Raw genomic sequence first — 27842 nt, forward strand, 5'->3', positions numbered from 1 at the left:
TAGACCACGCTGGCCTAGGTGAACCAACAGCCTGATGCAATGTAAGGCAACTGAGAACAATAGCAGGGATCTCCAAATGAAAGCTAGTCAAACCCATTGCCAGAGCAAAAAATTCAGGGCGACAGCAAACCACAAGACATTGGTCAGATGTCCCACAGAAGCCACCTGCCATGGCAATGTAGGCTGGCAAGAAACTGAACAAAGTGCGTTTCTGAGAGATCCAGTGGAGTCAAGTGCTTCCTTGGGAAACACAAGTCTGAATCCTGGCCCAGGAACAAATTTGACTGGACAGCATCGGAGAAGCTCCCTACACTGTCAAATGTGCTGCCACTCCTCACTTCTCAATCACAGTGTTGCTGCAAAAACAATGCTACTGCCCAGTTTGTTTAATAATAATAATAATAATAATAATAATAATAATAATAATAATAATAGAAGACACTGTAGTCCACTTTGAGCCTAACAGCTCCCTCCTACCCATGAGCGGTATTCTGCTATCCATGGAGATTCCACCAACCTGCTTGGTATGGCCATGACTGAGGTTCTGCTTTCTCTTTTTCACTGGACAATACAAGTTGTACAACACTGGTCTTGCTTTTCAGGCAGGGATGCATAGTTCATTTGCCTCACGATCTCTGCAAAGAGTTCATCCACCATGGTCTTGCTCTTGGCAGATGTCTCCATGAATGGGCAGCCCCACTCCTGGGCCAGAGCGCGACCTTCCGCCGACAAAACCTCCCTTTCCGACTCCAGATCCACTTTATTCCCCACCAGGATGAGAGGAACCTTCTCATATCTCTTTACACGGACAATTTGGTCCCTCATTGGCTTGATGTCCTGAAGAAGAAAAGAAAGTCATTGAAACCCTCATGGCTGCAGCAGTGCTGAGACAGCAAACCAGTGCAACTGTGACCAAATGTTAAGCGATTTAGCCTACATGCCAGAAAGTAGATCTGGCTCCACTGAGAGGGCATGAAGTGACAGTTTTCATTTAGGGGGCAGAAATATCCCTGTGGGAATGGCAGGTTCAGGGAAGGGATTTGTGCTATGCCTTCAAGTATGTTATTTTGCTTTTAAAAACCCCATTTGTATAAATTTTTGTATGAAGAAAGGTCCTTGTCAAAAACTGTACAACACAGGTACAAGAGACACATGAGAACAAAAAAGACAGATAGGCAGATGGTGGCATGTCAGTGGCTTGACAACCCTTCCAAGTCTCTGGGTCTGTAAGAACAAGGGTTCTGTCACGACACCTGGCAACCCATGTGGGGAGGGTGTCCACAAGTTGTTTTGCAAGCCTCCACTGGCGCATGGGGAGGGTGTGACTATAAATAAGTCACTCGGGATCTATGGGATCTTGCACACTTCTAAGATACAGAAATAATTAAGCATTGAAAGCTACAATTATTAATGCAATTGCATGGGAAGACTCACGCCTACTTCCTTTTGATTAGGAGTGCTAAAAAAAGCCACACACACCCAGTGCAAGCGGGTCCCACTGCCCCACTTGAGGATTCAATAGAGGCTTGAGGTCTTGAGGGGTTATTAAGTTGTCTTTCTGCTAGAACATGCAAGATATCATGAGCAGAGAAGAGAGGCGGCCAAGTGCAATAGAAAAGAAATGCCAAGGAAAGAAGCCTGGAATCAAGATAAGCATTTATCTAGCTATGCATCCACCACGGATATACTCCACTCTCTGCGTGGGTGTAATAGAGTCTGCCAAGAAGCTGGAGTCCACCCAACTCAGCAAGTTAGCTGGTGCCAGGAAGGAGTCTTTGCACAGCTCTAATCCTTCCCATGCATTCCTTCCCATTCCAGGTTACAGGAATCACTATTATGATGCCCAATTGCAGCTCTGCATGCTTGGACTTCAGACATGAAGGTTTCAATAGCATGCTCAGACTCCCCGTCCCCCCCAAAAAAATTATTATTGGGAACTCATGCAGTTAAGAGCTAACTGGCAAAGACCAAATTGTTTTATGGTTGTGAACTGAGCGTATTTGAAGACTGCTACGTTATCTAAGCCACCACCAATACAAAAACTATTTTCACTCTTTTAAAAACTCAGCAACAAAGCATCTGACATATCCTGACACAACTCACAACATGTCAATAGCTTTTAGCAATCAGTATCTGCAGTCACTCCTCCTGACCCAAACTGTCTTCTGTAACAAAGTGTGGTCAGATTTTTAAGAAAACAAGTTATATGAATAGATATTCAAAAACTTTTGTGTATGTTTTGGTAAATAATGTTCAGCTAAAAACACAGTTTGGTGTGTTTAGCTAAAACCACAGCTATGGTTTTCCCAGTAGTGATGTATGGAAGTGAGAGCTGGACCATAAAGAAGGCTGATCGTCGAAGAATGGATGCTTTTGAGTTATGGTTCTGGAGGAGACTCTTGAGAATCCCATGGACTGCAAGAAGATCAGACCTATCCATTCTGAAGGAAATCAGCCCTGAGTGCTCACTGGAAGACAGATCCTGAAGCTGAGGCTCCAATACTGTGGCCACCTCAAGAGAAGAGAATACTCCCTGGAAAAGACCCTGATGTTGGGAAAGATGGAGGGCACAAGGAGAAGGGGACGACGGAGGACGAGATGGTGGGACAGTGTTCTCGAAGCTCCCAGCATGAGTTTGACCAAACTGCGGGAGGCAGTGGAAGACAGGAGTGCCTGGCGTGCTCTGGTCCAGGGGGTCACGAAGAGTCGGACACGACTAAACAACTAAACAACAACAAAAAACCACAGTGCTGCCAAACTGTGATTGTGGATAACAGCTTCTTAAAGTCTAGTTGCACTCCTAACAGAGAAATATATTTTCAGTTGCTTGAGATTTTGGGGGAGAGGGGAAACGCACAAAAAGTCCCGGGGGAGGGGGCAGGAAGCATAGATGAAACAGTATTTCTTACCTGGAAAGATTGTTGGTTCACCAAACTGTAAACTAGGATGAAGCCTTGGCCATTTTTAATGTAGAGATCACGCATGGAAGCAAACTGTTCCGTCCCTGCGGTATCCAAGATTTCAAGTACTGATGGGGAGCAGTCCACTTCAATCTCCTTGCGGTAGAAGTCTTCGATGGTGGGGTCGTACTTCTCAATGAACGTCCCTGTGACAAACTGCACGGTCAAAGCCGACTTGCCCACCCCCCCACTCCCTAAAACCACGACTTTGTACTCCCTCATGGGCGCTGGCGATCCCCCTGCACAGCATAAAACAGGGAGGCCGCGAGCCGGGGAGCAGCTGGCGGGCAGGTGGGCGCAGAGGAGGACGAGGAGGAGCAGCTGGGGCAGAGGAATGCCGAGTCAGGGGGCTGGCACGCCCCCCGAGAGGAATCGGGGAAAGCCGCGGGGAGAAGGGAAGCCGAGTGGGGAATCCTCATAGGGCTTCTCCCCCACCTTTTCCAGGGGGGCTCGCAGCTGCCTTGGCCCAGAGGAGGAATTTTATTCCGGGGGGGGGCGGGGTTGCAGCCGAGGCGCGCCAAGGAGAAGGTGGGCTTGGCTTTCCTGAGAGAGGAGAGGAGGAAGAGGGAAGCCTGCGCCTGAGGATCGGGTCCCTCGCAGGGGGCTTCTGCCCTGGGGGGAGGGGCGGGGCGAGGGGGCTCAAGGCCGCGCGGGATCGCGGGGTGCGCGCGCTCGTGAGGCGGCGGTGGCTGCTGCTCCTTCCTCCGCCGCCTGCTCCGTCCTGCCTACGGGGAGGAGCAGAGAAAAGAGCCCGCGAGGGGCGGCTCAGAGATGCCCTCGCCGGCCCGCCAAGCCTTCCAGCCCGGCCCCTCGCCGCCCCCTCACCTGCGCCAAGCCCCGGCCGCCGCCGCCGCCTCACTGAGCCATGGCCGTGCTCAGGGGTGGGGAACCGCCCGCCTGCCCGGAAGGCTTACGCAGCAGTACCGCTCACACGGCTTCCGGGAGGGAGCGGAAGGGACAGTCGATGCCGCAACACCGGGCGGGCGGAGGGAAAAGGAAACGGTTACGGCACCAGGGCGCATGCGCTATTAGCGACATCTGCGCCGACGCAGGAAGAGCGAGGCCTCACTTCCGGCGTGCGAAACGTACTTCCGCCGCTCTGTCCGCCTTCACCATGCGGCTCATTGACGTTTCTGGTTCTGTCTCCCGAGGCAGGCGGGCGCCGACAACGACGTCATTTCCGGCTAGGCCGTTCAGAAAAAGCTTCCTCCAGCCCGGACCTTGTCGGTGTCGCCACTTCCGCTCTGAGGCGCTGCGGTTTCCATGGCAGCGCGGGCGGGGGAGGAGCTCGTCGATCATAGAGACCTTTTCGGAAGGTCAGATTCTCGCCCAGCGCCCCCTGGGCGGACTTCCGCCGCGAGACACGGAAGACCCGGCGGCAGCGGAGGGCGGAGCTTATTTGGCGCAGCGGCGGCGAAGGTTTGCTGCCTGGCCTCGCTGCCGCCTTTCCTCCGAGGAGCTCAAGGGGGCGCCCGTCGCCCCCCCCACAATAACCCCGCAAGGGAGGGGCTCCGTGGCCGAGCCGGTCTTCAGCGCAGCCCCTCACCCGCCGCGAGGGGCCTCCCGAGACGCAGCGCTCCCCCCGCCCCGCTCCCTCTTTCTGAAATCACGCCGCGAACACTTGAGCCATACGCGCGGGGGCGCGGGGGGCGCGGCGGGTTAAACCAAGGAGCCTAGAAAAGCTGTACACCAGCTCCCTTGGCCTGTACAGCGAGGTGAGCACCGCAGCCCCCGATTAGGGGTCCCCTTACTTACATACATACATATACTTTCCATCGTTAACACCATACTCAAGGTGGCTTGCGGCGTGAAAAACATTAAATGAATACAAAAGCAGCAAATGTAATCTTAAATAAATGAAACAAAAAGCGAACCATCAAATCAAACCATTTCCATAAACATTTTAAGATTAGGGATACAATAAATATATCAAAAGCATCAACAATCCCCCTCCCCTTTGCTTTAGAGAAGTAGGCATTTAAGGGCATAGATATTTTGCACTCGTGAAAAATTGTCCCTGTGACTCAGTGTGCGTCACACATTGCCACACCTTTGCACCAGTGGACCTTTCAGGGCTGCAAGATGTGTCATATCAAGCTAAATCTGAAACACCTCACAATGCCTTAATGTTTGTTTCACTTGGTTTGCCATCAATCAGAGTTCATAAACAGAACACCCAACAGATAATGGAAAAGGAAAAGGTTTTACCAGCAAGAGATGGGAACGACAGAATTACTCATAAAACACCACCCACACTCTGCCACCAAGGCTGGCCAACTTTTCATCTCTCAATAGAGAGGCAAAGGCTGAGATGCTGAACCACCATTGTTCCACTGGACTGGCAACTGAATCTTACTCCAACTCTGCAAACAGAACAAAATCCCACAGGATACCTGAGGGCAGGTTAAGAGACTCAATGGTGTAATGGAGAGCAGCTGCTGCCCCTGTAGGTTTTCCAGGTCAGAAGCATCCCAGATCCTGAGATTCCAGGGCTTAAACCTGAGATCCAGCAGTGGCCCCTGGTAATGTCTTGGAGGCGGTCCCTGGAGGTCGACCCTAACTGGCAGAGGGGAACAGAGGAGGGCAAACCCTCAAGTGTCTATGTATTGCAGCCAGCTCCTGTTGGGCTTAAACTTGCAAGCTGCATGCACAGTCTTCTCAGTTACTACTACTACTATCCCTCTCGCAATCTGGAGATTCAAGCCCTTTCCCTGCCACCTGGCAGGGGCCCAGGCAAACTTTAAGCCCCTGCTACCTGAAGCAAATGCTTCACTCTGCCTAATGGTGGAGATTGCTCTGCCAACAGATGGCTGGGGAAGGTAGACAAACGGTCTTTGGGACACAATAGCAACTCTCAAAATCATGCCCAAAGTTCATTCCCTGAGCCTGGGCCTTCATCCTGTCTCATGACTGGGTGCTGATAATGAAGAAAGTGCTCCCCTCCCACTCTTAGAGCACCAGAAGGACATTTCAATACGTGCCACATAGCACTCATCTTTGCCTTTTTCAGTGTTCCTTTAAATTTTTTTGTTCATCATAACATTAAAACAAAAGAATAAAAATATAACAAATGGCGTTACAATGAAAGCATAAAAACGGGATACAGTGGTTTCTCAAGGTTTGAGATAGCTGGTTTGGGCAAAAAGTGAGTCCCAAGTCTGAAAAGCTAGAAGCCTATTGCTCTAAGGTACCTTGAAGGCCATTGGTCCAAAAGGCTTGGGGGTGGAGAGTGAGGGGAGAATGGAGTCTTCTCTGTGGTGGCACTCTGTCTACAGGACAGATTCCTTCTTCAGCATGGGTGGGAATTTTTTCTCAGCTTGAGGGCCACATTCCCTTCTGGGCAGCCTTTCAAGTGCTACACACTAGTGGTGGGCGGGGTTAGAGGCAAAAGTGGGTGGAGCAAGAAATGTACATTTGATATGGTAGGCTCTCTACCATCTATCCAGGAGACCAAGAAGCACGGTTAAGAGTCCAAAGACATAGCCTGGCCCACCAAGCACACTCAAGGATCAGTGACAGTTGTGTCCTGGGGAGAATCCTGAGGGTCAGATAAAGACACTGAGGTTCCCTACCTCTTTTACTCTTATGACTGGCACCATTGTTGCCATTTTGGCACCAGGCTAAGCCTTGTTTGCCCACAAATTTGACGTTTTGGCAGCTGATGATGGTCTTCTGTTTTCATCAGCTTCATTTGATGGCGCATTTTAGAATGCCTTGGAATCTGTAGAGTTGGGAGGAACCCCAAGGATCATCTGGTTCAACCTCCTGCAATATTGGAATCATGCCCTAAAGAGTCCCTGGGTGGTCTTAAACGGCTTACCTTTTAGCTAACAACCAGATCCTTTGGCCCATTGCACCTGGGTCTTCTCCCTTCCCCCTTTGAGTGCAGGAACAATTGCCTGCCTTTAATCTGCAGGGACCTCACCTGTTCTCCAATAATCCTCTAATATTAGACTGAGGCTCTGAGATTACATCCTCAAGCTCCTTGAGTACCCTTAGGTGCAGCTCATCAGGCCCTGGAGATTTGAATTAATTTAAAGTTACTAGGTGTTCCCTTACCACCACTTTTCCTATCTTGAGCTACAGCTCTCTCTTTAGTGCTGCCTTGTACTTTACTTTATAATTGGATCGGTTGTTTCTGCTTTATGTTCTGCACCCCGCCCTGGTATCTCTGTAGATGAAGGGTGGGTTAAAAATAATAATATGTTGAATGAATGATTAAATAAAACCTATAATCTTCCAGTCCAGATTGCAAATGCATTTTTCAAAAACCATCTGTTCTGTAGGGGTGCACCTTGGACTAAAGAACACAATGTGCCTCTCTGACGACATGCGCTTGTTGGGGAAATTATTGAAATTATACAATGAAAATTGAAATGTGTGTGAGAAGGGTTGAGCAAATTGCATAGCTGTCAACTTACAGATTTGAAAATAAGGGACCAGCAGCCAAAATAAGAGACCTGCAGCCTCACCTGTTTCAGGCACTCCAGTCTTCCTGTCCTCCTGCAATCTGGTCAAACTCATTCTGGGTAGCTTCGAGAACACTGTCTAACCAACTTTGTAACCAGAGGTTCAACTGAATAGCATCTGAATCACATGCACCACAAGGCCTATGTCGCCTCAACTTAAGATGGCTCCCCAGCCTGGCTTTGCACTGCAAAGTTTGCAGCAGCACGTGCAACAAAATGGCGTCCAGCATTCAAAAAACCCCTCAGCTTGCATTAACTAGCCACACACAAGGCATGCAAGCTCCACCGTCATTCTTAGACTTCTTATTGGGTGAGCAACACAGCCAAGCAACACAGTTGGAGCCTCCCTCCTCCCTGGCCGGCAGGGAGGGGGGAGAGAAGCTGCTTCCTTTGAAATTTAAGGGACATAATTTAAGGGACATTTAAGGGACATCCATCAATAAGGAACAGCAGCAGGACATGGCGCTGGAATAAGGGACTGTCACTTCATATAAGGGACACTTGACAGCTATGAAATTGTGTTTGTAAGGGAACAAGGAGAGAAGGAAAAAGCAGCATGAAGGCAAGAGAAACTGTTGGAGGAGGAAGAATAACTTTGTTATGCCACATGGCTTAGCTGGAGGGAAAAGCTGTTATTTAGGAATACTAAAGGTATAAATATTGCTGTTTCTTTTACCTGGCACCTTCCTCTTTGCCTAAGGGTGGGTGGGTTAAGTGGAGTCCATTGCAGTGCTAAATAAGTGCCTGTTAATTGATCTGACTTGTGTCTGGTATTGATTGGCCATCAGTACTGAGGAATCAACATGATATTTTCCCTAACACCCTAGCCTTCCCCAGTTTGGTACCCTCCAAGTGTCTTGGACTATGCCTTCCACCAAACCCAGTCATCATGGCACTGTGACATTGGGGATGATAAGAGCATGTCTGTAATGGCAGGGGCTGATGGGAATTGTACTCCAAAACATCTGAGGGCTACCAAGTTGAGTAAGGCTGGCACATTCACTAATCATACCAGTTATTGACCCTGGTCAGTGTTAGCTCTGTACATAGAACATACTTGAATCATATGATCTGCCAATTTATCTAAAGCAGTAGTTCTCCAACACCTTCCTGCCCCCACTATGGACCACTTGGAAATTGTCATGTCTTGACAGACCATTTAATGATTTTCATGCCTGTTAGCATTCCATCCATCAGCATGGTGACCACACACTTGAGGTTCCACCATAAGCAGCAGCCTCTCCATCGATGCTGAGCTGGACAAGCATATTGGCAAGGCAGCTGTGGCAATAACTTGCCTCTCCCCAGGGTCTGGGGAGAATGTGATGCTAATGTCCAATACCAAGATGAAGGCCTACAGCTCTTGCATGTTGAGCACAATGCTTTAGGGAAGTGAGTCATGGGCAATTTACATCCACCAGGAGCCATGTCTTAATGCCTTCCACATGTACTGTGTCAGGAAAATTTTGGGCATTGTGGCAGGGCAGTCTCAAACAAAGATGTGTGCTCCTAAGCCCACATTCCCATCATGTTTGCAGTCTCAAGCGATGTCTATGCTGGCTTGGTCATGAACACAGAATGGAAGATGGCAGGATCCTCAAAGACTTTCTCTATGGAGAGGTGCCTAACTAACATTAGGCAGGCACCATAAATGAACTCTTTTTATCTCCTGCTAAAAACATTTAGAAGCCTGAGACAGGTAGAACAGTGGCATATGTTTTAATCTGGCTTATCATTGATTATAGTTTTTCACTTATTGATTTTTCAAGTTTCTAAATAGTTTTTAACTTTTTAAAACTGATAATTTCATTACTTTGTTTTTGTAAACTGCTTTCTTTTTTACAATCAAGCAGTTTATAAGTTTTATTAAATAAAATAAATAAATAACAAGTTACTTCTGAGCATTTCCTAATTTTAGGAAAAGGTTTTCCCTACCAAACCAAGTTAAACCTACAGGCAGTCATGGGCACTGACCTAGTTGGCTTTAAGAGGATTAGGCACCTTCAAGGAGGAGAGGGCCATCTACACTCTGCCTCCACGGCGGGTGACAGCAGTGCTTCTGAACACCAGCTGCAGAAGGAGAGAGGGCTCTTGAGAGGGCTCAAATCCTGCTTGTGGGTTTCTCACAGGCACCTGGTTGGCCACTGTCAGAACAGGAATCTGAACTGGATGGGCCACGGGCCTGATCCTGCAGGCTCTCCTTTTGCTATTACTTTCCTCACTCGAAAGTTCACTTCTGGTTAGCCTACGTTAGGTGGGACCTGGGAATAGTTGCATTGTTGTTGCTGGAAACTCATGCTGGTGTCCTGCAAATGAGCCAGTGACCTGCAGATCCTTCGCTAACTTCTGCCCCCCTCCCTGCCCCCTTGTAGATCTCAGGAGCAGCAACTGGGGTGGTGGTGGTAAAAGTGTGGGCCATATCTGATTCATGGAATTCTGGAAAAATTGAATGGGTGTGTGTCACCTAGATTACCATCTAAACTATTTAGGGGAATAAATGTATTTAAGAAGCTATCTAGAGTCAACTGGGGTAATGAATAGGGGTAATGGAAGCAGAATTGAATTGATTTGGAACAGGGTCTCTTGAAAATTTAATTGGGGTAAATGAACTGAAGAGGAGCTGATTTATCTAGGATGGGCTGCAAATTAACTGAAGAATTAACCAGGGTGATTTGGGTGAGAAATCAGTTGGTTTGCTAACTTCCAAATCTCCATCAGTATGTATACATTAGTATATTTACCTTTTATGCAACTTTGTGTCAGTGGCCCTGGGTCCCAAATCCTTTAAGTGCCTTTTAAAGTTCCATTGTTTGCACTGAAACTTTACAACCTGCCACTGCTATCCCTGGTTTTACCATTGTTAAGGGGCATGGATCATTTCTGCAGCCCCAGAGCCTCCATTATCTTACTTGTTGAAAAAGGGATACACCAGGTCTGGTTAAAAGCAGATCTTCTAGTGTGGGAGCACCTATTCTTTGGAACTCCCTGCCTACTGATGTTAGGCAGGTGCCTTCACTTTCATTATACACCTTTAGGTGCCAGGCAAAAACATTCCCCTTTAACCAGGTCTTTGGCTGGTTAAAGCCATCTAATGCCCCTTTAAAATGTGTTGGGCTGTTTTTGGTTTTATTTTGATTATGTATGCTGTGCTTTTATATTGTGATTTTATCCTGTGAACCGCCCTGATACAGGTATAGGGCATAATGCAAATTTAATAATTAAATAAACATGGTGCACTAGTGCAAGGCACCACTAGTGCAACAGAGCTTTCAACACTCTCTTCTCTCTGTGCATCCCCCAAACCTGCCCCAAATATGGTCTGGAAGGTCAGGAGGACCCCTAGAACAGCACAGTGGTACCTCGGGTTAAGTACTTAATTTGTTCTGGAGGTCTGTTCTTAACCTGAAACTGTTCTTAACCTGAAGCACCACTTTAGCTAATGGGACCTCCCACTGCCGCCGTGCCGCCGGAGAACAATTTCTGTTCTCATCCTGAAGCAAAGTTCTTAACCTGAGGTACTATTTCTGGGTTAGCGGAGTCTGTAACCTGAAGCGTATGTATCCCAAGGTACCACTGTACTTGCACTTGCTAGGTTGCACTGTACTTGCACTTGCTAGGTTGGCAGGAGCTGGGACCAAGCAATGGGAGCTCACCCCGTTGCGGGGAATCAAACCGCTGACCTTCTGATCGGCACGTCCTAGGCTCTGTGGTTTAACCCACAGCGCCACCCGCGTCCCTGTCAAGATAACCCAGAACTAATTGGCAGTTGTGGGACTGACCTCATATATGTTTATGTATTCACTCCCTTTGATATATGCTAATTGGCTTGCTTTTATGCTGTGCTTATCTGTGGACCTTGGGATGCTGGGCTCAATAATAATAATAATAATAATAATAATAATAATAATAATAATAATAATAATAAATATAATAATAATAATATATTTATACCCCGCCCATCTGGCTGGGTTTCCCCAGCCACTCTAGCCACTCTCGCAGAGAGGGGAGAAGCTTTGGACAATTGCCACCGATGGCCTTGCTGGCCAGGTGTGAAGGGAGGTTCTAGGTAAACTGCTGTATGCGGCTTTGTGCATAAAGAATGTATAACCATTTTCTTGGCAAGCTACCTCTTTGTTGTGGTGTTTGACCCACATCTGGAAAGGCTGGGAGACCTGGCAGGTTGACTTGTTCTATGTCTACACCTTTCTTTTAATAAAGCACTAGAACTGATTAGAATCATAGAATTGTAGAGTGGAACCCCAAGGGTCATCGAGTCCAACCCCTGCAATGCAGGAATCTCAACCAAAGCATCCATGACAGATGGCCACCCAACTTCTGCTTTAATACCTCCAAGGAAGGAGAGCCCACCACCTTCCAAGGGAGACCATTCCACTGTTGAACAGCTCTTACTGTCAGAAAGTTCTTCCTGATGTTTAGTTGGAATCTTCTTTCTTGTAACTTGAAGCCATTGGTTTGAGTGCTCCCTTTCAGAGCAGGAGAAAACAAGCTCTGGCATTTTTGACATCCCTCTTTGGTATCCCTGCGCCAACTACTCCCAAGAGTCCACATGGAAACAGAATGGAGCAATAAATTTTAAAAGTCTGGTACAGGGAGGTGTATTTCTAGTTAAATTATTATAATTATTTCATAGAATGATAGAATATTAGCATTGGAAGGGACCCAAGGGATCCCTTTGCAGTGCAGGAATCTCAGCTAAAGCATCCATGACAGATGGCCATCCAACCTCTGCTTAAAAGCCTCTAAGGAAGGAGAGGCCACAACCTCCCGAGGGAGACCGTTCCAATGCAGAACAGCTCTTACAGTCAGAATGTTTTGCACATATTGATATAAATCATCTCACACAAATTTTCAGTATAAGTGTGGGGTGTTGAACTGTGTATTGTTCATCAAGTCCAGGCTGATGAGAGTTGTAATCCAAAACATTGTGAGGGCACCAGGTTGGTGGCAGCTGTTCTGCTTCAAAGCACCCAGAGATCTACCAGTTCATCTATCTCATCTATCTTCTGCATGCCCTCAAATAAAGGGGCTTTCAATGTTGATTAAATAGGTGTAAGAGGGAGGATAGTTACTAGCCATAGAAAGATAAGAACTTAAGAAAAGGCCCAACTGGTGCAACACCCTGTTTTCCCAGTGGCCAACCAGATACCCCTGTGGGAGTCTGCAAGCAGGACCAGGCTGAGATAGTGCTCTTCCTCTTTGAGGTTTCCAGCAACTGTTATTCAGAAGCATACTGCCTATGACAGTGGTGGTAAAACATAGCCATCAAGCATAGCCTATCATTTCAGCTATATGGTCAAATTTAAGCTGCTATGTTTTGCTCAACCTGAACAGCTCATGTTGGTAACAGCATAGTGCTGATAATGCCAAGGTTGCAGGTTCAATCCCCATATGGGACAGCTGCATATATCTGCATTGGGGGAATTTGGGTTGGGGGTTGGATTAGATGATCCTCAAGGTCCCCTCCAACTCTTCAATTCTATGATCAGATTAAAGTCCAAGAGGATGTATAAAAGACCTGCAGAGCATCTCATTCTGTTCCATGTTGTTTTTCTCCAATAGTTTTGGGAAAAGGAAGTTTCTGCATGAGTTCCCTTCTTGTTCCCCATCAGTAGCTTGCGTTAGGGGCAGAGGAAGGAAGAGAGGAATGTGGATGTATTGAAAATGAAGATAAGAAAGCTGTCACTGAATCAGCTACCATTTAATAATAAATGCTACTCAGTGTATAGCAACATTTTAATTTGGCAGGACAGCAAAACAATAAGCCCACACCTCAAGCATGTGCCTCAAATATATATTGCAAGGTGCAGCTCTGGAAAGAAGATGTCAGGGCCTCCATTTTGCAGTCTGTCATGCCTTGGGCACGGATGACACTGCTGGGCAAACGTTTCAGCCCACAGTAGATGAGTTCATTTCCAAGGAGACATTTGCAGAAAAGTGTAAATTAATTGAGAACACAAGGTGATCCCTCAGTGCTCTTTCTCAGGCGATTGTAACAAAGACCTTAAGCAGGGATAAGTGCGACCCCTGAACTGCTGGGGGAGCAAACTTCGAGTTTTGGGATGTAGGAATTGTAGCCAGGCATCATTATACTGGAAGAGCCGGGGTTTCTCCCTTATTAGGATGAGGGTTACAGGAGGCTCTGGTTTTGCTGGTTTAAAGACCATAAAGCACCCTTTAGTCTCTCTCTCTTCCTGTCTGTACTGAGATTCCAAAATGCTTTGTTTCTTTTTCAACAAGAGATCCCCACAGCAGAATATCATGGAGCACTGCTTATCTCAAATGGGGCTCACACCTTTAAGCAGCTGGTGGATCCAAGATTTCAGATGAGATGGCAACATAAGCCAGACACCAGGTCCCTTGAGATTATTCCCAGGACAGGCCCCATGTTCAGCCACATCCTCTTCCCAGACCACGCCCTCCATCCCTGCTTCGCACCTGGTTCTTTTGCCCGGCTGAGATACATCCTCCGATAACGACTCTTACTTTGCTTGGGGAATGGAAAAGTGTGTGTGTAAAGTAGCCTACCTGCACAAAAGCAAGTGTTACATAAATTGCTCCACCCACTTAATGCTCTGGCCTCACCCACCCTTGGCATGTGGCCCCCGACAGGGAATGTGCCCCTCGAGTTGAATCAGGTTCTGCACCCCTGAATTATGGATAAATATGGGCCTGCAGAGGTGTAGCCCCATGAATTGTTTGGAGTCTTCTACAGGCTGTGCCTCTTTGCAGTTGACTTGAACTCCAGTAGGTTTCTGAGAGGGTTAAAGGGTGCCTGTCCCAATCCTGTCCTTCTGTATGAAAACTACCAGTTACTCGAACTCTCTGCTTCCTTCATTTTAACCATCCAGGAGCCTCAAGGGAACCGTGTTCTCCAAATGCTAATGTTTGGAGGGGTACCTGCTACATTTATAGCAGGCTCAGCTGTGGAGCAAGGTCTCCTCTGTGGTGACCTCCAGGTGGAACTGTTAATTCAAGCAAAAGTTCCACAGTCCGAAGTTGAGACCCTTCAGAGAGGAGTATGTGACCAGGGCCACCCCAAAACACTTTGCTGCATGAAAAGGACAAGATGGTGTCCTAACCCTATGCCCATTCCACCCATAGATGCCAACTGGGCTGCAGCTGAATGTTAGTTCAACACCAGCAATGGTGTTGGCTTAGGGGCCACAGGGCAGGCTGTGTGCAGCACACACCCTCTTAACACTTTGATGCTGCTCCCCAGCATCGGCTGCCTGAGGCAACCACCTCATTCTGTCCAATGGCAGGGCCAGCTTTCTGTACGTTCCTTTTAAAGTAAACTCTGGTATAAAGGTGACAAATTTCTGTTTTTGTCTTCTACCTATTCTATATTCTTCCCCGAATATTTGGAACCTAAAGAAAAGTTATTCAATTTATTCACCATTCTTGTGTTGCAGTTTTGTGTTGTTCATTTCCTTAGTTTTATTCAGAGAAAGGTGGGAATCAATTACAGTGGTACCTCGGGTTAAGAACTTAATTCGTTCTGGAGGTCTGTTCTTAACCTGAAACTGTTCTTAACCTGAAGCACCACTTTAGCTAATGGGGCCTCCTGCTGCTGCCGCGCTGCTGGAGCATAATTTCTGTTCTCATCCTGAAGCAAAGTTCTTAACCCGAGGTACTATTTCTGGGTTAGCAGAGTCTGTAACCTGAAGCGTCTGTAATCCGAGGTACCACGGTACTGAAAACAGGTTTTCAAAAGAGACCCTTCTTCTTGGTTGTAGATATGTGTGTGTGTGTGTGTTTTTGTTTTGCTGCCTGGTTATGAAGAAGCCAGTGCTAGAAAGCTTTGGGAAAAGTGGGTTGAAGCAACAGGTCAGCCAATTAACCTGATTTGAAGAGTCGGTTCAAAATAGGCTTCAGCAAACGAGAAACAGAACATCCCAGCAGTTTAATGGAGCCCCCACCTTGACTTGATCTCATCTAATTTTTATACTTAAGGACAAAGTAGGACAGTTTCCCCTTTGGCAGGGACACAATTAAGTGCATAGCTAGAAACATAAACTAAAAATTCCCTAATCCCAATATCATCTAAGTCCCAACACACTCATTACTTCCACATCTGCAAGTTGGGGATGTTGCCTTTAAAAAAGAAAAAAAGTTTTAAGTGGCACAGGGAAACCTGAGAAGCAAATCAACTGCCCTGCATGAACATGAAGAGCCTGGTGGGTCAGGCCATTGGCCCTCCTAGTCCAGGATCCTGTTCTCACAATGGACAACCAGATGCTCATGGTGGGAAAGCTGTAAACAGGATCTGCACACAAAAGCCCCCCCCCATGGTTCTAGCCGTAGTGTGTGGTCCATGGATTGGTGGGAGTAGCCTAGTTCCCTTCATGTTCCCAGCAATACCTTTCTGGGTACCTGCTTAGCCAGTGTCTCCAGGCTCCATGTATATGTGTGCATGCCTCTCTCTCTCTCTAAGGGTTGCAGAACAATACACACACTTGAGAAGGAAGCGGCCGCTTGAAACAGAACTGCAGCCCTTTCTCCTTCATTTTTTAAGGAAGAGCAGTTGGAAAGCCTGAAGTGCCCATGGGGTCGGAAGACAAGATCCCTGCAACCTTCTTATCTCACTTCCTCCCTCCTCTCCTTCAGCCACTGTGTGTGTGTGCACACGCATGCAAATGTGTTTGAAAGCGTGGTGTTTTAATAAAATACCCCCCTCCCAGCCCCAATCTGCCAGAACCTGAAGGATCAGCAGCAACATGCAACAACAGAATCATAGAAAGGGAGATGAAGAAGAAATGGTGTGTGTGTTAAAAATGGTGGTTTTTCTGGTGGGGGGGGGTCCATCCTTTTGCCTGGGGCATTTTTTTTTAAAAAAAGAGCAGAGCCAAACTTTGCTAGCTGCTAGGAACTGGCAAATTGACTGGCTGGGGAATGGACTTCCTTGGGAGGTTTTTTAGGCATCTGTCAGGGAAGCTTGAGTGGAGATTCCTGCCTTGCAGGCAGTTAAACTAGATGGCTCTAACTGTTCCCCTATGAATAAATTCACCGCACGCCACTGGGTTCTAGCAACTGGTATTCAGAAGTACTGCTGCCTTGGCAGCAGAGCAGAGCCATCATGGCTAATGGACAGTGATAACCTTATCTTCAATGTTGAAAGACCAGGAGATGAAAGCGACATAAGCTCCCTTGGACCTATTCTTAAATGGAATGGACTGAGGCCTGGCTAACACTGGTGTGTCAAGGAAACCAGAGAGATGGCTCGTATAATAGCACAAGGGTGGTCAACATGGTCTCTCCAGCTGTGGTTGGACTACAACCCCCACCATACCTGGCCACTGGTCATGTTGGCTGGGGCTGATGGGAGCTGGAGCCTAACAACTAGAGGACTACCCCTGTAAGCGTGCACCCCCCCCCAGCAAGCTTCTGTCTGACCAGCTCCTCTTACGCTTCTGTTTACATGACTGACAGAGACCGACTTCAAGGGAAATGTGCTTTCCAGTTTATAAGCAGCTGCGTGCAGCACTGATTGGCTGGCATTCTGTCAATCACAAATTTTGTGATTTTTCATGTATGCCTATTTGGATTACCAAATAGGCAGTGGAAGCACCAGTTTATGGGCCCCACACCTTTTAGGGGTGCCACCACAACAGATCAAAATAATATTGATCCTCAAAGATCAAATAAAAAATATATTAGGAGATAATCTGTGAGAGTCCCCCTGAGATTTCAACTGCCTAGGGGCCCCTACAGGGTTTAATCTGGCACTAAGGGAAGTGGGTGGCGTTGTGGTCTAAACCACTGAGCCTCCTGCGCCTGCTGATCAGAAGTTCAGTAGTTCGAATCCATGCAACAGGGTGAGCTTCCATTGCTCTGTCCCAGCTTCTGCCAACCTAGCAGTTCAAAAGCACGTTAGTGCAAGTAGATAAATAGGTACTGCTGCATCGGGAAGGTAAACGGCATTTCTTTGGACTCTGATTTCCGTCACAGTGTTCCATCGCACCAGAAACGGTTTAGTCATGCTGGCCACATGACCTGGAAAGCTGTCTGTGGACAAATGCTGGCTCCCTTGGACTGAAACCAGAGATGAGTGTCACACCCCAGAGTCAAATTCAACTAGACTTACCTGTCTGGGGGTCCTACACCTTTACCTTATCCGGCACTGGAACTGAATACATGTCTTTACATCTATGGAGCACTCAACATGCATTTGGCTAAATGCAAAAAACAGCAACTGGATAGCCATTTACCAGTTGCTCCTAAGAATGGGGGAGTGACTATATTTAGCTTCCCAAAATTCAGTGCATAAGAGAAGCCACTTACACAGTGTCCTGGAAAGTTGTGGTGTTCTTTTTTGAAAAAATAATAATTCTGAAATATAAATGCCTTGCATGTGTTAGTAATTCCTGTACAACAAGCCTCAAGGGGTGTACCAGCTGAAGGTTCCAAAATATTGAAGGCATTACACCCCCCATATAATAAATGTATACCATCATATGCATCATGGATTTAGAACACCAATTTGAGTTCTTGTTTGAACACAATTTCTCCACATCATAGAACTTTTCTGAGGTTGCAACTAATCAACCAGAGACTTAAAAAGTAAACTCCTCTATTTATTAAATGTGTTGATATGGGTTCATAAAAAAACATAAGAGAGTTTTATACACTTTATTAAAAGATCCAAAAAATAAAATAAAATAAACATAACAATATAGAAGTAACATAGTAAAATGAGTTGCATTATGCACATCTCTAGAAAGCACAAACAAGCACTACAGCAATATAACTGTGGCAAAAAAGGAAAAGATATTCAAAGCGTACACCCTGTTGATAGCAGCTGAAGGGGTGACTTGTTGCCAGCTTGCTACGGATATATCAGAACAATCTGAATCCGCATCACAGAGGAACCAGGAACCTAAATGCTTTGGCTGGCAGCCAGTTCTATGGGTTTCCACAAAGCTCGCTTCTATTTAAGTGTATGCAAGGCTGTCACCAGGTTCAAGCCAGCACCCGCTAGTTTGAATAGTGGCTATGCCTTCCCACGGAAAGCTATGGGAAGGAAAATCTAGACATGCACATACCTCAAGAGTGCCGGCAGCATGTCATTTTTAAACCCCATTATACTCTGACTACTTTTCCCCTCTAAAAAAATAAAATCAAACCCACTTCTTTGAATATATTCCTTGCAGTATAATTTTAAAATGTCTGAATAGCTTACTTTACATAACATCCAATAATATAAAAACAAAAAATAGGTACATGCTCTTCTGGATGTTACTTTTTCATTATCTGGAGTTTTGGGATCAGAACCTCACATTTCCCTTGTGTGGAAGATTAAATCGAACTGAAAATGGAAAAGGGGGGGAAACCACCAAAGAGGAATTCAAACAAATAGCCAGCACGTGTAGACACAAAGTCAGAAAAGCTAAAGCACAGAATGAACTCAGGCTTGCTAGAGAGGTTAAAAGCAACAAAAAAGGCTTTTATGGGTATGTTCGTAGCAAAAGGAAGAACAAAGAAACTGTGGGGTCACTCAGAGGAGAAGATGGTGAAATGCAAACAGGGGACACAGAAAGGGCTGAACTCCTCAATGCCTTCTTTGCCTCAGTCTTCTCCGATAAAGAAAACAATGCCCGACCTGAAGAATGTGGAGCAAATGATTCAGCAGAGGAAACACAGCCCAGAATAACTAAGGAGATAGTACAAGAATACTTGGCTAGTTTAGATGTATTCAAGTCTCCAGGGCCAGATGAACTGCATCCAAGAGTATTAAAAGAACTGGCAGATGTGATCTCAGAACCACTGGCAGTCATCTTTGAGAATTCCTGGAGAACAGGCAAAGTCCCGGCAGACTGGAGGAGGGCAAATGTTGTCCCTATTTTCAAAAAGGGGAAAAGAGAGGACCCAAATAATTACCGCCCAGTCAGTCTGACATCAATACCAGGGAAGATTCTGGAGCAGATCATTAAGCAAACAGTCTGTGAGCACCTAGAAAGGAATGCTGTGTTTACCAATAGTCAGCATGGATTTCTGAAAAAGAAGCCATGTCAGACTAATCTGATCTCGGTTTTTGACAGAATTACAAGCCTGGTAGATGAAGGGAACACAGTGGATGTAGCCTACCTTGATTTCAGCAAGGCATTTGGCAAAGTGCCCCATGATATTCTTGTAAAGAAGCTGGTAAAATGCGGTCTTGACTATGCTACCACTCAGTGGATTTGTAACTGGCTGACTGACCGAACCCAAAGGGTGCTCATCAATGGTTCCTCTTCATCCTGGAGAAGAGTGACTAGTGGGGTGCCACAGGGTTCTGTCTTGGGCCCGGTCTTATTCAACATCTTTATCAATGACTTGGATGATGGACTTAAGGGCACCCTGATCAAATTTGCAGATGACACCAAACTGGGAGGGGTGGCTAACACCCCGGAGGACAGGATCACACTTCAAAACGACCTTGACAGATTAGAGAACTGGGCCAAAACAAACAAGATGACTTTTAACAGGGAGAAATGTAAAGTATTGCACTTGGGCAAAAAAAATGACAGGCACAAATACAAGATGGGTGACACCTGGCTTGAGAACAGTACATGTGAAAAGGATCGAGGAGTCTTGGTTGACCACAAACTTGACATGAGCCAACAGTGTGACGCGGCAGCTAAAAAAGCCAATGCAATTCTGGGCTGCATCAATAGGAGTATAGCATCTAGATCAAGGGAAGGAATAGTGCCACTGTATTCTGCTCTGGTCAGACCTCACCTGGAGTACTGTGTCCAGTTCTGGGCACCACAGTTCAAGAAGGATACTTACAAACTGGAACGTGTCCAGAGGAGGGCAACCAAAATGGTCAAAGGCCTGGAAACGATGCCTTATGAGGAACGGCTAAGGGAGCTGGGCATGTTTAGCCTGGAGAAGAGGAGGTTAAGTGGTGATATGATAGCCATGTTCAAATATATGAAAGGATGTCACATAGAGGAGGGAGAAAGGTTGTTTTCTGCTGCTCCAGAGAAGCGGACACGGAGCAATGGATCCAAACTAGAAGAAAGAAGATTCCACCTAAACATTAGGAAGAACTTCCTGACAGTTACAGATAGGTAGCCGTGTTGGTCTGCCATAGTCAAAAAAAAAAAAATTTGTATGTGTATCTGAAGAAGTACACATGTGTATCTGAAGAAGTGTGCATGCACACGAAAGCTCATACCAAGAACTGACTTAGTTGGTCTTTAAGGTGCTACTGGAAGGATTTTTTCCCCTTCCTGACAGTAAGAGCTGTTCGACAGTGGAATTTGCTGCCAAGGAGTGTGGTGGAGTCTCCTTCTTTGGAGGTCTTTAAGCAGAGGCTTGACAACCATATGTCAGGAGTGCTCTGATGGTGTTTCCTGCTTGGCAGGGGGTTGGACTCAATGGCCCTTGTGGTCTCTTTCAACTCTATGATTCTATGATTCTATGAAATCAAGCGAAAGTCTTTGGGGTTTCCTCCTTCACAGATTTCTGCTGCCGCCAAAGGGCTGTTTTGTGTCAGAATTCAAATTTCAGTCTGAAAAATCAGGGGTTTTGTTTCTGAAAACCTGATTTGGAACACAAGAAAGCAACTCTTGAAATTTTAACTTTCTAAAAAACAGCAACAAGGCCTCAATATTTTAATCTTCTACTTCTGAGTTTTGGGATTTTAATTGGCTTCTGCATTTTGGTAGAATTTTATTTCTCTGGGTGAACAATTTTATGGCTGCAAACCTGGCACCTCTTGAGGTTTGTGAATTTAAAGGTGGTGGTGACCCCCACCCCTGCCATCATTTGATGAATGGCGATGTCATCCCCTCAGCTGCTAGGATACTAGAGCCATGGCAACAAAAATCGTTTGGCTTCCACCACTATCAAATAGCATCTGTGTACAGTAATAAAGATCTGGAACCTTGAAATTCTGTGTCAGGTAATTTCCCTCTGTTGTGTGTTTGGAAAAAGACCACTTGGTTGTCATTGTTTCAGTTGTTGTGTTGTTGGCTGGCTGTTTGGTTTTGGGGACGCATGTGCCTTTCTGAATGTGAAGGTCACTAGCAAAAGGTTTTGTTTGGGGTGCCTGCCATGACACCCCTGGGCTGTTCTGCTGTCCCCATCCTGAAGCAGTTCAATTTTAGAAGATCCCTCTCCTCTTCAATCCAACAAATAGAGACTTTCTAAGGCTGCCCCACATTAGCTCTTTATCAATATGCTTCTTAAGGCCTTTGCATAGGGGTAGCTTTGCCTGGGACGTGTGTGAACACAGGACAATTCTTCTCCCCATGCTCCCTGAATCTTATGTAAGAGGGGAAATCAAGCTGCCCCCCCCCCACAGTAGGATGTCACTTCCTTGATACTGGAAGATAAATGCCTCCTTTCTTATAAGACCTTGCTGAGATGCATGTTCTCTTTCCATGCATCTACGTCATGTGCAAAGCTGCCCTTAGTGCTTTGGGCCATGGGGTACACAGTTCGACACTGTGAGCCTCTCCTCCAACATGGGTGTTTTAATCCATACTCAATGCCTTGTGGGACATCCTTGGGAGAAGAGAAGACTAAGGAGTGAAGCCTACACAAATCCAGAGTGGAGTCCCTAAGATGGTTGGATGGTGCCTGGTACGCCTCCTTCTGGCAACTCCTGCAGCCAAGCAGGTGCCAAATGTATTGCTCTGCTTTCCTTTGGACCATATCAGTGAGGTCAAGAGGGAGGGGTCTTGCTGTCTGGGCAGATGAGAACCTTCACATACATTGCCCAGACTTGCGCCCTGAGGTGGTCACTTAGGTGCAACCAACCTCCCTCCCCGAAGGTGCACTCTTCCATTGTCTCTCAAGACAGATGAGGGTCAACTTACCAACCAGGCTGCGGGGGCATGTGTATCCTGAAGTGGGGCCCCTAGCAGTGAAGATGTGGCCCTAATGCCTATAATGCCGGGCCTCAGTTTCCACTGTGAGTCTGGCTGATGAAGCTGTGCTTCAAGGGCACTACCTACGCTGCAGTACCAGCCTGCCTGAGCATTCTGTCTGTTGATCCATAAGCGCTAATCCCTGTTCACCAGGACCTATAAAATCTTTGCCTTGAGCTTGTTCCCCTTCTGAACAACTGCCTGCACCTCATGCTTCCATAGTGGGAAGACAGGCCCACCTCTTACATGACAGAAACAAATGCCTTGTTCACATGCCACCCTTTTAAGACGTGGCTTTGTGAACAGCATTACCCAAATTACAGGCATTTTACTCTGTTAACTAGCATTGGGACAACTTTACCTACTTTACTCTATACACTGCCAGCCTGACACTCACTTGGGGTTAAGAGGGTATGCAGAAAGCCAATTGCCAATGCAGCCCAAGTGAAGACGTGGCTGTCTCTAGTACACTACCCACTTATGCAAGAGAAGAATTTATACCACAGAACCATCACTCGGAAATCCAGGGGTACAAGGGAGAGGTGGAATACTCCTCACTGTGGATGCTACATCTATCAAGTTCTATCAAGATGCTACATCTATCAAGCTCATGTGGTTGGGCATGAGCCTCAGCAAGGCAGCCCTTGGAAAAGTCACTGTGAAATCTACACTATCCAAGATTCCTAATGTAGCTTCCCCTATCAAAATCGCCCCGCTGCCAGTGGGATGATAGAAAATTAGGATTCAAATTTTTGGTAGTACAAGCAAAGCTCTCTGAGGAAGGGATGAAGGGTTTGGGCCTCAAGATAGTTGGATGAATAGCATGAGGATTGCCCACTTATTTGCCTGAACATACTGGGTTGTATCCATTGTTCGTTCTTGTCCAAGTAGGTCCACCAATTTCAGTGGGTCGACTCAGAGTAGAACACTGTTGAAGACAATCTTTTATCTGTAGGCAGGCCCACCTCCCATAATGTTGCATCGTCAGTCTCCAACTTTCCTTGCAAATGCCTGAGCATGCCCTACTATTCCTGAATCCACAAAGATCCTCCAAGGAAAACTGCAGGTATCTTTAATACATGCCAAAGTTCTAATATAATCCATAAACAGACTCCTGTGTTGCAATATAGACAAGCTGAACAAAATAGCACAACACAATGGCCAATAACAATGGCACTAAACACTTTATAAACTAATACAAATGATCAGAAACTGCAACTAAAGTCTCTAAATCTTCACCAGTCACGGTAGAATAATTCAAAAGTTTGATATATACATAATCTGTCACCAAATATCGCCAGAACAGAGTTTCCGGATAACCAATCTGTTCCTTCCAGTGCTTCATCAACCAATCTTGATCAATTCTTCATCAGACAGACGTGTAAGAATTAATGTGAGAAGGATGCAGTTCAATTCAGCTGGTTTAGAAATTGAACGAAACCGATTGGTTTAGAGACTTTGGTTGCAATTTCTGATCATTTGTATTAGTTTATAAAGTGTTTAGTGCCATTGTTATTGGCCATTGTGTTGTGCTATTTTGTTAAGTTCTAATATAGCCAGGTGGGTGAGGAGATAGAATTACTTTTTTAAATATCTGGAGAGTCAGAGTGTGGAGGAGACAACAGGTCAACCTATGGCTACTGGCCATGGTGGCTACATGGCATCTCTGTTTAGAGTCTGTGTACAGCTGCGGACAATGGGCAAAGGGGGCTGTTCAACTTATGCCCTTCTGGTGGGGAGGCTGTGTAGGCTAACTGGCCCTTTGGCTCTTCTCATACCCAGTTTGTGCGGGTGACAAACCACTTAAAAACCTTTGCTGGTGACCTTTACTTTTAGATTAAGTGTTGTTTCCTATTGTGTGTGTGTTTTTCTTATTTTCTTTCAGAGCTGCAGGTTGGAAATGAGCCGGTCTCAGTCTGCTGTATTTTAAGCTATATGGCAAACTACGAAGCTTGTACAATAGCAAAGCAACAGCACGCATTCAGATAAGTTTTATAGCAAAAAATCTCTTCCTTTTCAAAGCCTTAGTAATCTCTTTTACAAACTTCTCCTTGTATTATTACAGACTTTTTTTTAATATATTCAAAATAAGTTCCAAGGATTTCTTTCGTGGACTATGTACATAAGTGCAAAAAAGATGTGTCTTACACATTCGTACACCAACTGAATCAGTTTAACTGCAGCATATTGGTTTCTTCAACACTGTTATAGGGTCATTCCACAATATTTTTGTCTCCTTTTTATGTACAGGTTGTTTCTTCCCATATTGTCCCAGTCATGATTTTGATGTAAAAGGCTTTTAATGATATAGCTATGATGTTTGATTTTTGCAGTATTTTTTTTTAATTAAAAAAAGCTTGTTTCAATATGAATTCACTAGTGTTGAAACAAACAGCAGCACCAAAAAAGGTTATACCATCAGAATCTGATCAATTTCTTGCATTCAAAAAAATGCTGCCAAATGGCTGTGTAACCCCATTGGTTGCACAACTCTGAATCTGGGAATTTAATCTGGTGGTGTTGTTTTACAGAAGAATAAAAATCTTAGGCCCGGTGCAAAAACATATGGACCTTAGCCACAGCTCAAGTCCCACTGAAAGCAACACCCTGGGGATTTGTTGTGGCTGAAATGTAACTCTACATACAAATTTCCTTTAGATTTTTGTGAAACAACACTATACCAATTCCTGATCAAATTCTGACTTGCGTTTTCCTACATTTGTTTCAGCTCTAGAGTATGTGGAAATAGAATAAAACCCCAGGAATTCTATGATAGTCTTTGTATCATCCAGGAGAAAAATACTGTGGAATAACCCGAACTCACACAACAATTTCTACAAGCTATAAAACCTGACTCTAAATCCATGTGTTGTAAACTTTTTGACTGAAAAAGTGACATAAAAGACACAAATCCAGCGTTCACATGGGACTTTGGGATTTTAAAAATATTCAGTCATATCTTTCTCCGACAGTATCGAACTGTACCTTAAACGAACCCATACTGTTACACATTACTTTTTTTTAATTTACATGTGAAAATTTCACAAATAATGTATACAAAGGTAGCCATGTTGTAGTTTTGTTGCCATAGCAACAACAACTTAATATAATTAGTTAACAATGAATCTATCATTGTAGGAGTTACATACAAAGTTACTCTTTTTGTCTGTTTGTTCGTAAACTGTAAACTATACAAACTAGTTATGGACTGTATTTATTTCTCTATATTTTGACATGCGGTTCAGTGTTGTTTTTAGAAGATAACTAAATGAGTTGAATACATGATTTAAAAATCTTAAACATTCTCAAACTCTCCTTCAAAAATCAAATTCATTAGTTACTAAAGATATATAAAGATACACACACACACACACAGTGTGTGTGTGTGTGTGTGTGTATGTATACATATATGTGATAATGAAAACAAAATCCTTAAAAACTAACAATAAAAGTAATGGAAAATAATGCAACATGAATAACCTGTTGTAACCTAGTAACAATGTTTTCTTAAAACTTTATTTACAATTATTTCAAGCTAACAACTAATAAGTTTTTTTCTTTAAAAAAGTTATTACAGTCTTTAACATACAATATATTCTAAGGCCTTAATCAGGCACATGGTAAGAATCAGATCATTAGCATCATACATCCTTTCAGGAGGAACAGGAAATTATATTTTCCTCATAAAGTTGCACTCCCCCCCCCTTTTTATGGATGTGAAATGTATTAGGGATTTTAAAAAGAAAAGGATAGCTCCAATTTTTTAAACCGTTCTGGGTACTAAAGTGTCCTAGAGATAACTGCTGTATTAAGTAATAGGCAAAGTTGGGAATGAAATAGGAGGAGCTCAGCATAATCTCCTTTCCAGATCTGATGGACCTACAACATTCAATATTTGCCGTTCGGTTTTTGTAGCTAGCTAGCTAGCTGGGCCATGCTAGAACACAAAGGCTGCCATCCTGAACTCGCTCGCAGTGGTGGCTAAACTGCACTCAAGCAGTGACCCCTCTGAGGCCCGATTCTCACTTAGGGTTTCTTTTTGCCAGGCACACACTGGCTCCCACACCTTTCCCCTCCTGTGCTCAACAATATATTCACAGATTTAATGGCCTGAGGCTGCAATCCTAGCCACGCTTTCCTCAGGACATGCCCTGCTGAAGAAAAAGGGGATTGACTTTTCCAGCAAATGTGCACAGGATTGAGCCAAGCACCAGGTGGTCCGGGTAGTTGGCTTCCTGATGGATCTGTAATCTGCCTGGATAAAAAAAAAACCCAACATCAGCCTTGCTGCTTGCAGATCTGTTGTTGAGCAAGCTGAAAGATGGGCAGTAGGCTAGTTGCACGTGGCCAACAGCCCCCCTGCCCCCCCACTGGTTTCAAAACTGAGTTTCAAAATATTTGGTGACATGGCACAAGGAAAAAGGAAGAGAATAAAACTAACCCCACAGTATGCGTTCAAACTAGCCCTTCATATCCGGCCTGTGTGCTTGCACTTTCTCAGACAAGATGCCTTGTGCAAGGACACATGTGTGGAAGTGACTGGGAGATCTGATAATGAGGCAAGAGGAGTCCACATTGGCAAGCATGAGATTCTGGGGCTTTGCAAGGGGTGGAGCAGGTCAGCCAGTCACAGCAGTCCACAAATGAACTCTCAAAGTGCAACACGCAGTACATGGCAGATTAAAGAGTATTTGGGAGTGTTCAGAAGTGGAGGATGTGGGCTGGTTGAGGGAAAGGTGGGCAGGGAGGGGGGGAATATATGTAGATACAAAAAATGTCACCATTAAAAATGAAAAACCCAACCCAAACCCCTAACAAGTTCATATTAAAAATGAATAAAAATATGATTATGAAAAACCATGTTCCAATCCTCAAGAACACTGTACTTAAAAAACAAAATAAATGGAAATCATTTCAAGAATCCCATTGTACTTTAAATCCCTCTTTCATTGTTTTTGTGGATGTATCTAGTAAGTTTTAAGCTTTTCTTTAAAAACACCTTTTCATGAAACAACTAACCTCCCCCCCCCTCAAAAATGATCTATCAGCTTTTTCATTTTCCCTCTGCAATGACCCGTTTTACTCAAGTTTCAGCATTTCTTGCATATTGTTTCCATAAGGCTGAGAGGAAATGGGCACATAGACACTGAAAGCGAGAGAGAGAGTTTGCACGCAGGCGTGCGAGATGAACTTGAGATAAATTTTAAAAAGAACATATAGGTTTGTCGAACATGGGAAGCTTAAAGAAAGTGGCTGAAATCATACTGATTCAAACATTACACACATCTCTGTACTCAAATAAAAGATGTGTTTGTTATTTCACTTAGAGTCACCAAGTAGTTCAGTGACTATAGTCTAAAGAATGCACCTATCTAGGATTTTATAGTCTGTCGACTGTGTTTTCTTTCTTTCTTGAATAAAAAAGTCATTGCACAACAAGCCTTAAATAGTGCTACCCTTACAATAGCATTTTTTAATTAAAAAAACCCCTCCCAACCTCCCTGTTAAATTTGGTGACATTCCCAGTGCTTTAA

At 45.1% G+C, this 27842-nt stretch overlaps 2 protein-coding genes across 2 annotated transcripts in view; one reads left to right on the top strand and one right to left on the bottom strand.

The window, feature by feature from the left end:
• Positions 1-27842, top strand: part of IL13RA1 (interleukin 13 receptor subunit alpha 1) — a 439968-nt gene that overhangs the window by 154518 nt on the left and 257608 nt on the right. The window lies entirely within an intron of this gene.
• Positions 518-3799, bottom strand: RAP2C (RAP2C, member of RAS oncogene family). Its single transcript, XM_081897033.1, has 2 exons — positions 2910-3799; positions 518-837 (listed from the first exon to the last, which is right to left on the bottom strand). The coding sequence occupies exons 1-2, from the start codon at positions 3180-3182 to the stop codon at positions 559-561; spliced, it is 552 nt and encodes a 183-aa protein (XP_081753159.1). The 5' UTR covers positions 3183-3799; the 3' UTR covers positions 518-558.

This window comes from Podarcis melisellensis (assembly GCF_964234715.1).
Source record: "Podarcis melisellensis genome assembly, chromosome: Z".
Lineage (NCBI taxonomy): Eukaryota > Metazoa > Chordata > Lepidosauria > Squamata > Lacertidae > Podarcis > Podarcis melisellensis.

Bases quoted from the DNA above. Each gene is read 5' to 3' on its own strand.
- RAP2C (XM_081897033.1), bottom strand. From the start codon at position 3,182: ATGAGGGAGTACAAAGTCGTGGTTTTAGGGAGTGGGGGGGTGGGCAAG. The intron at 838-2,909 runs GTAAGAAATACT...TTTCTTCTTCAG, and splicing joins TGAACCAACAATCTTTCCAG to GACATCAAGCCAATGAGGGA.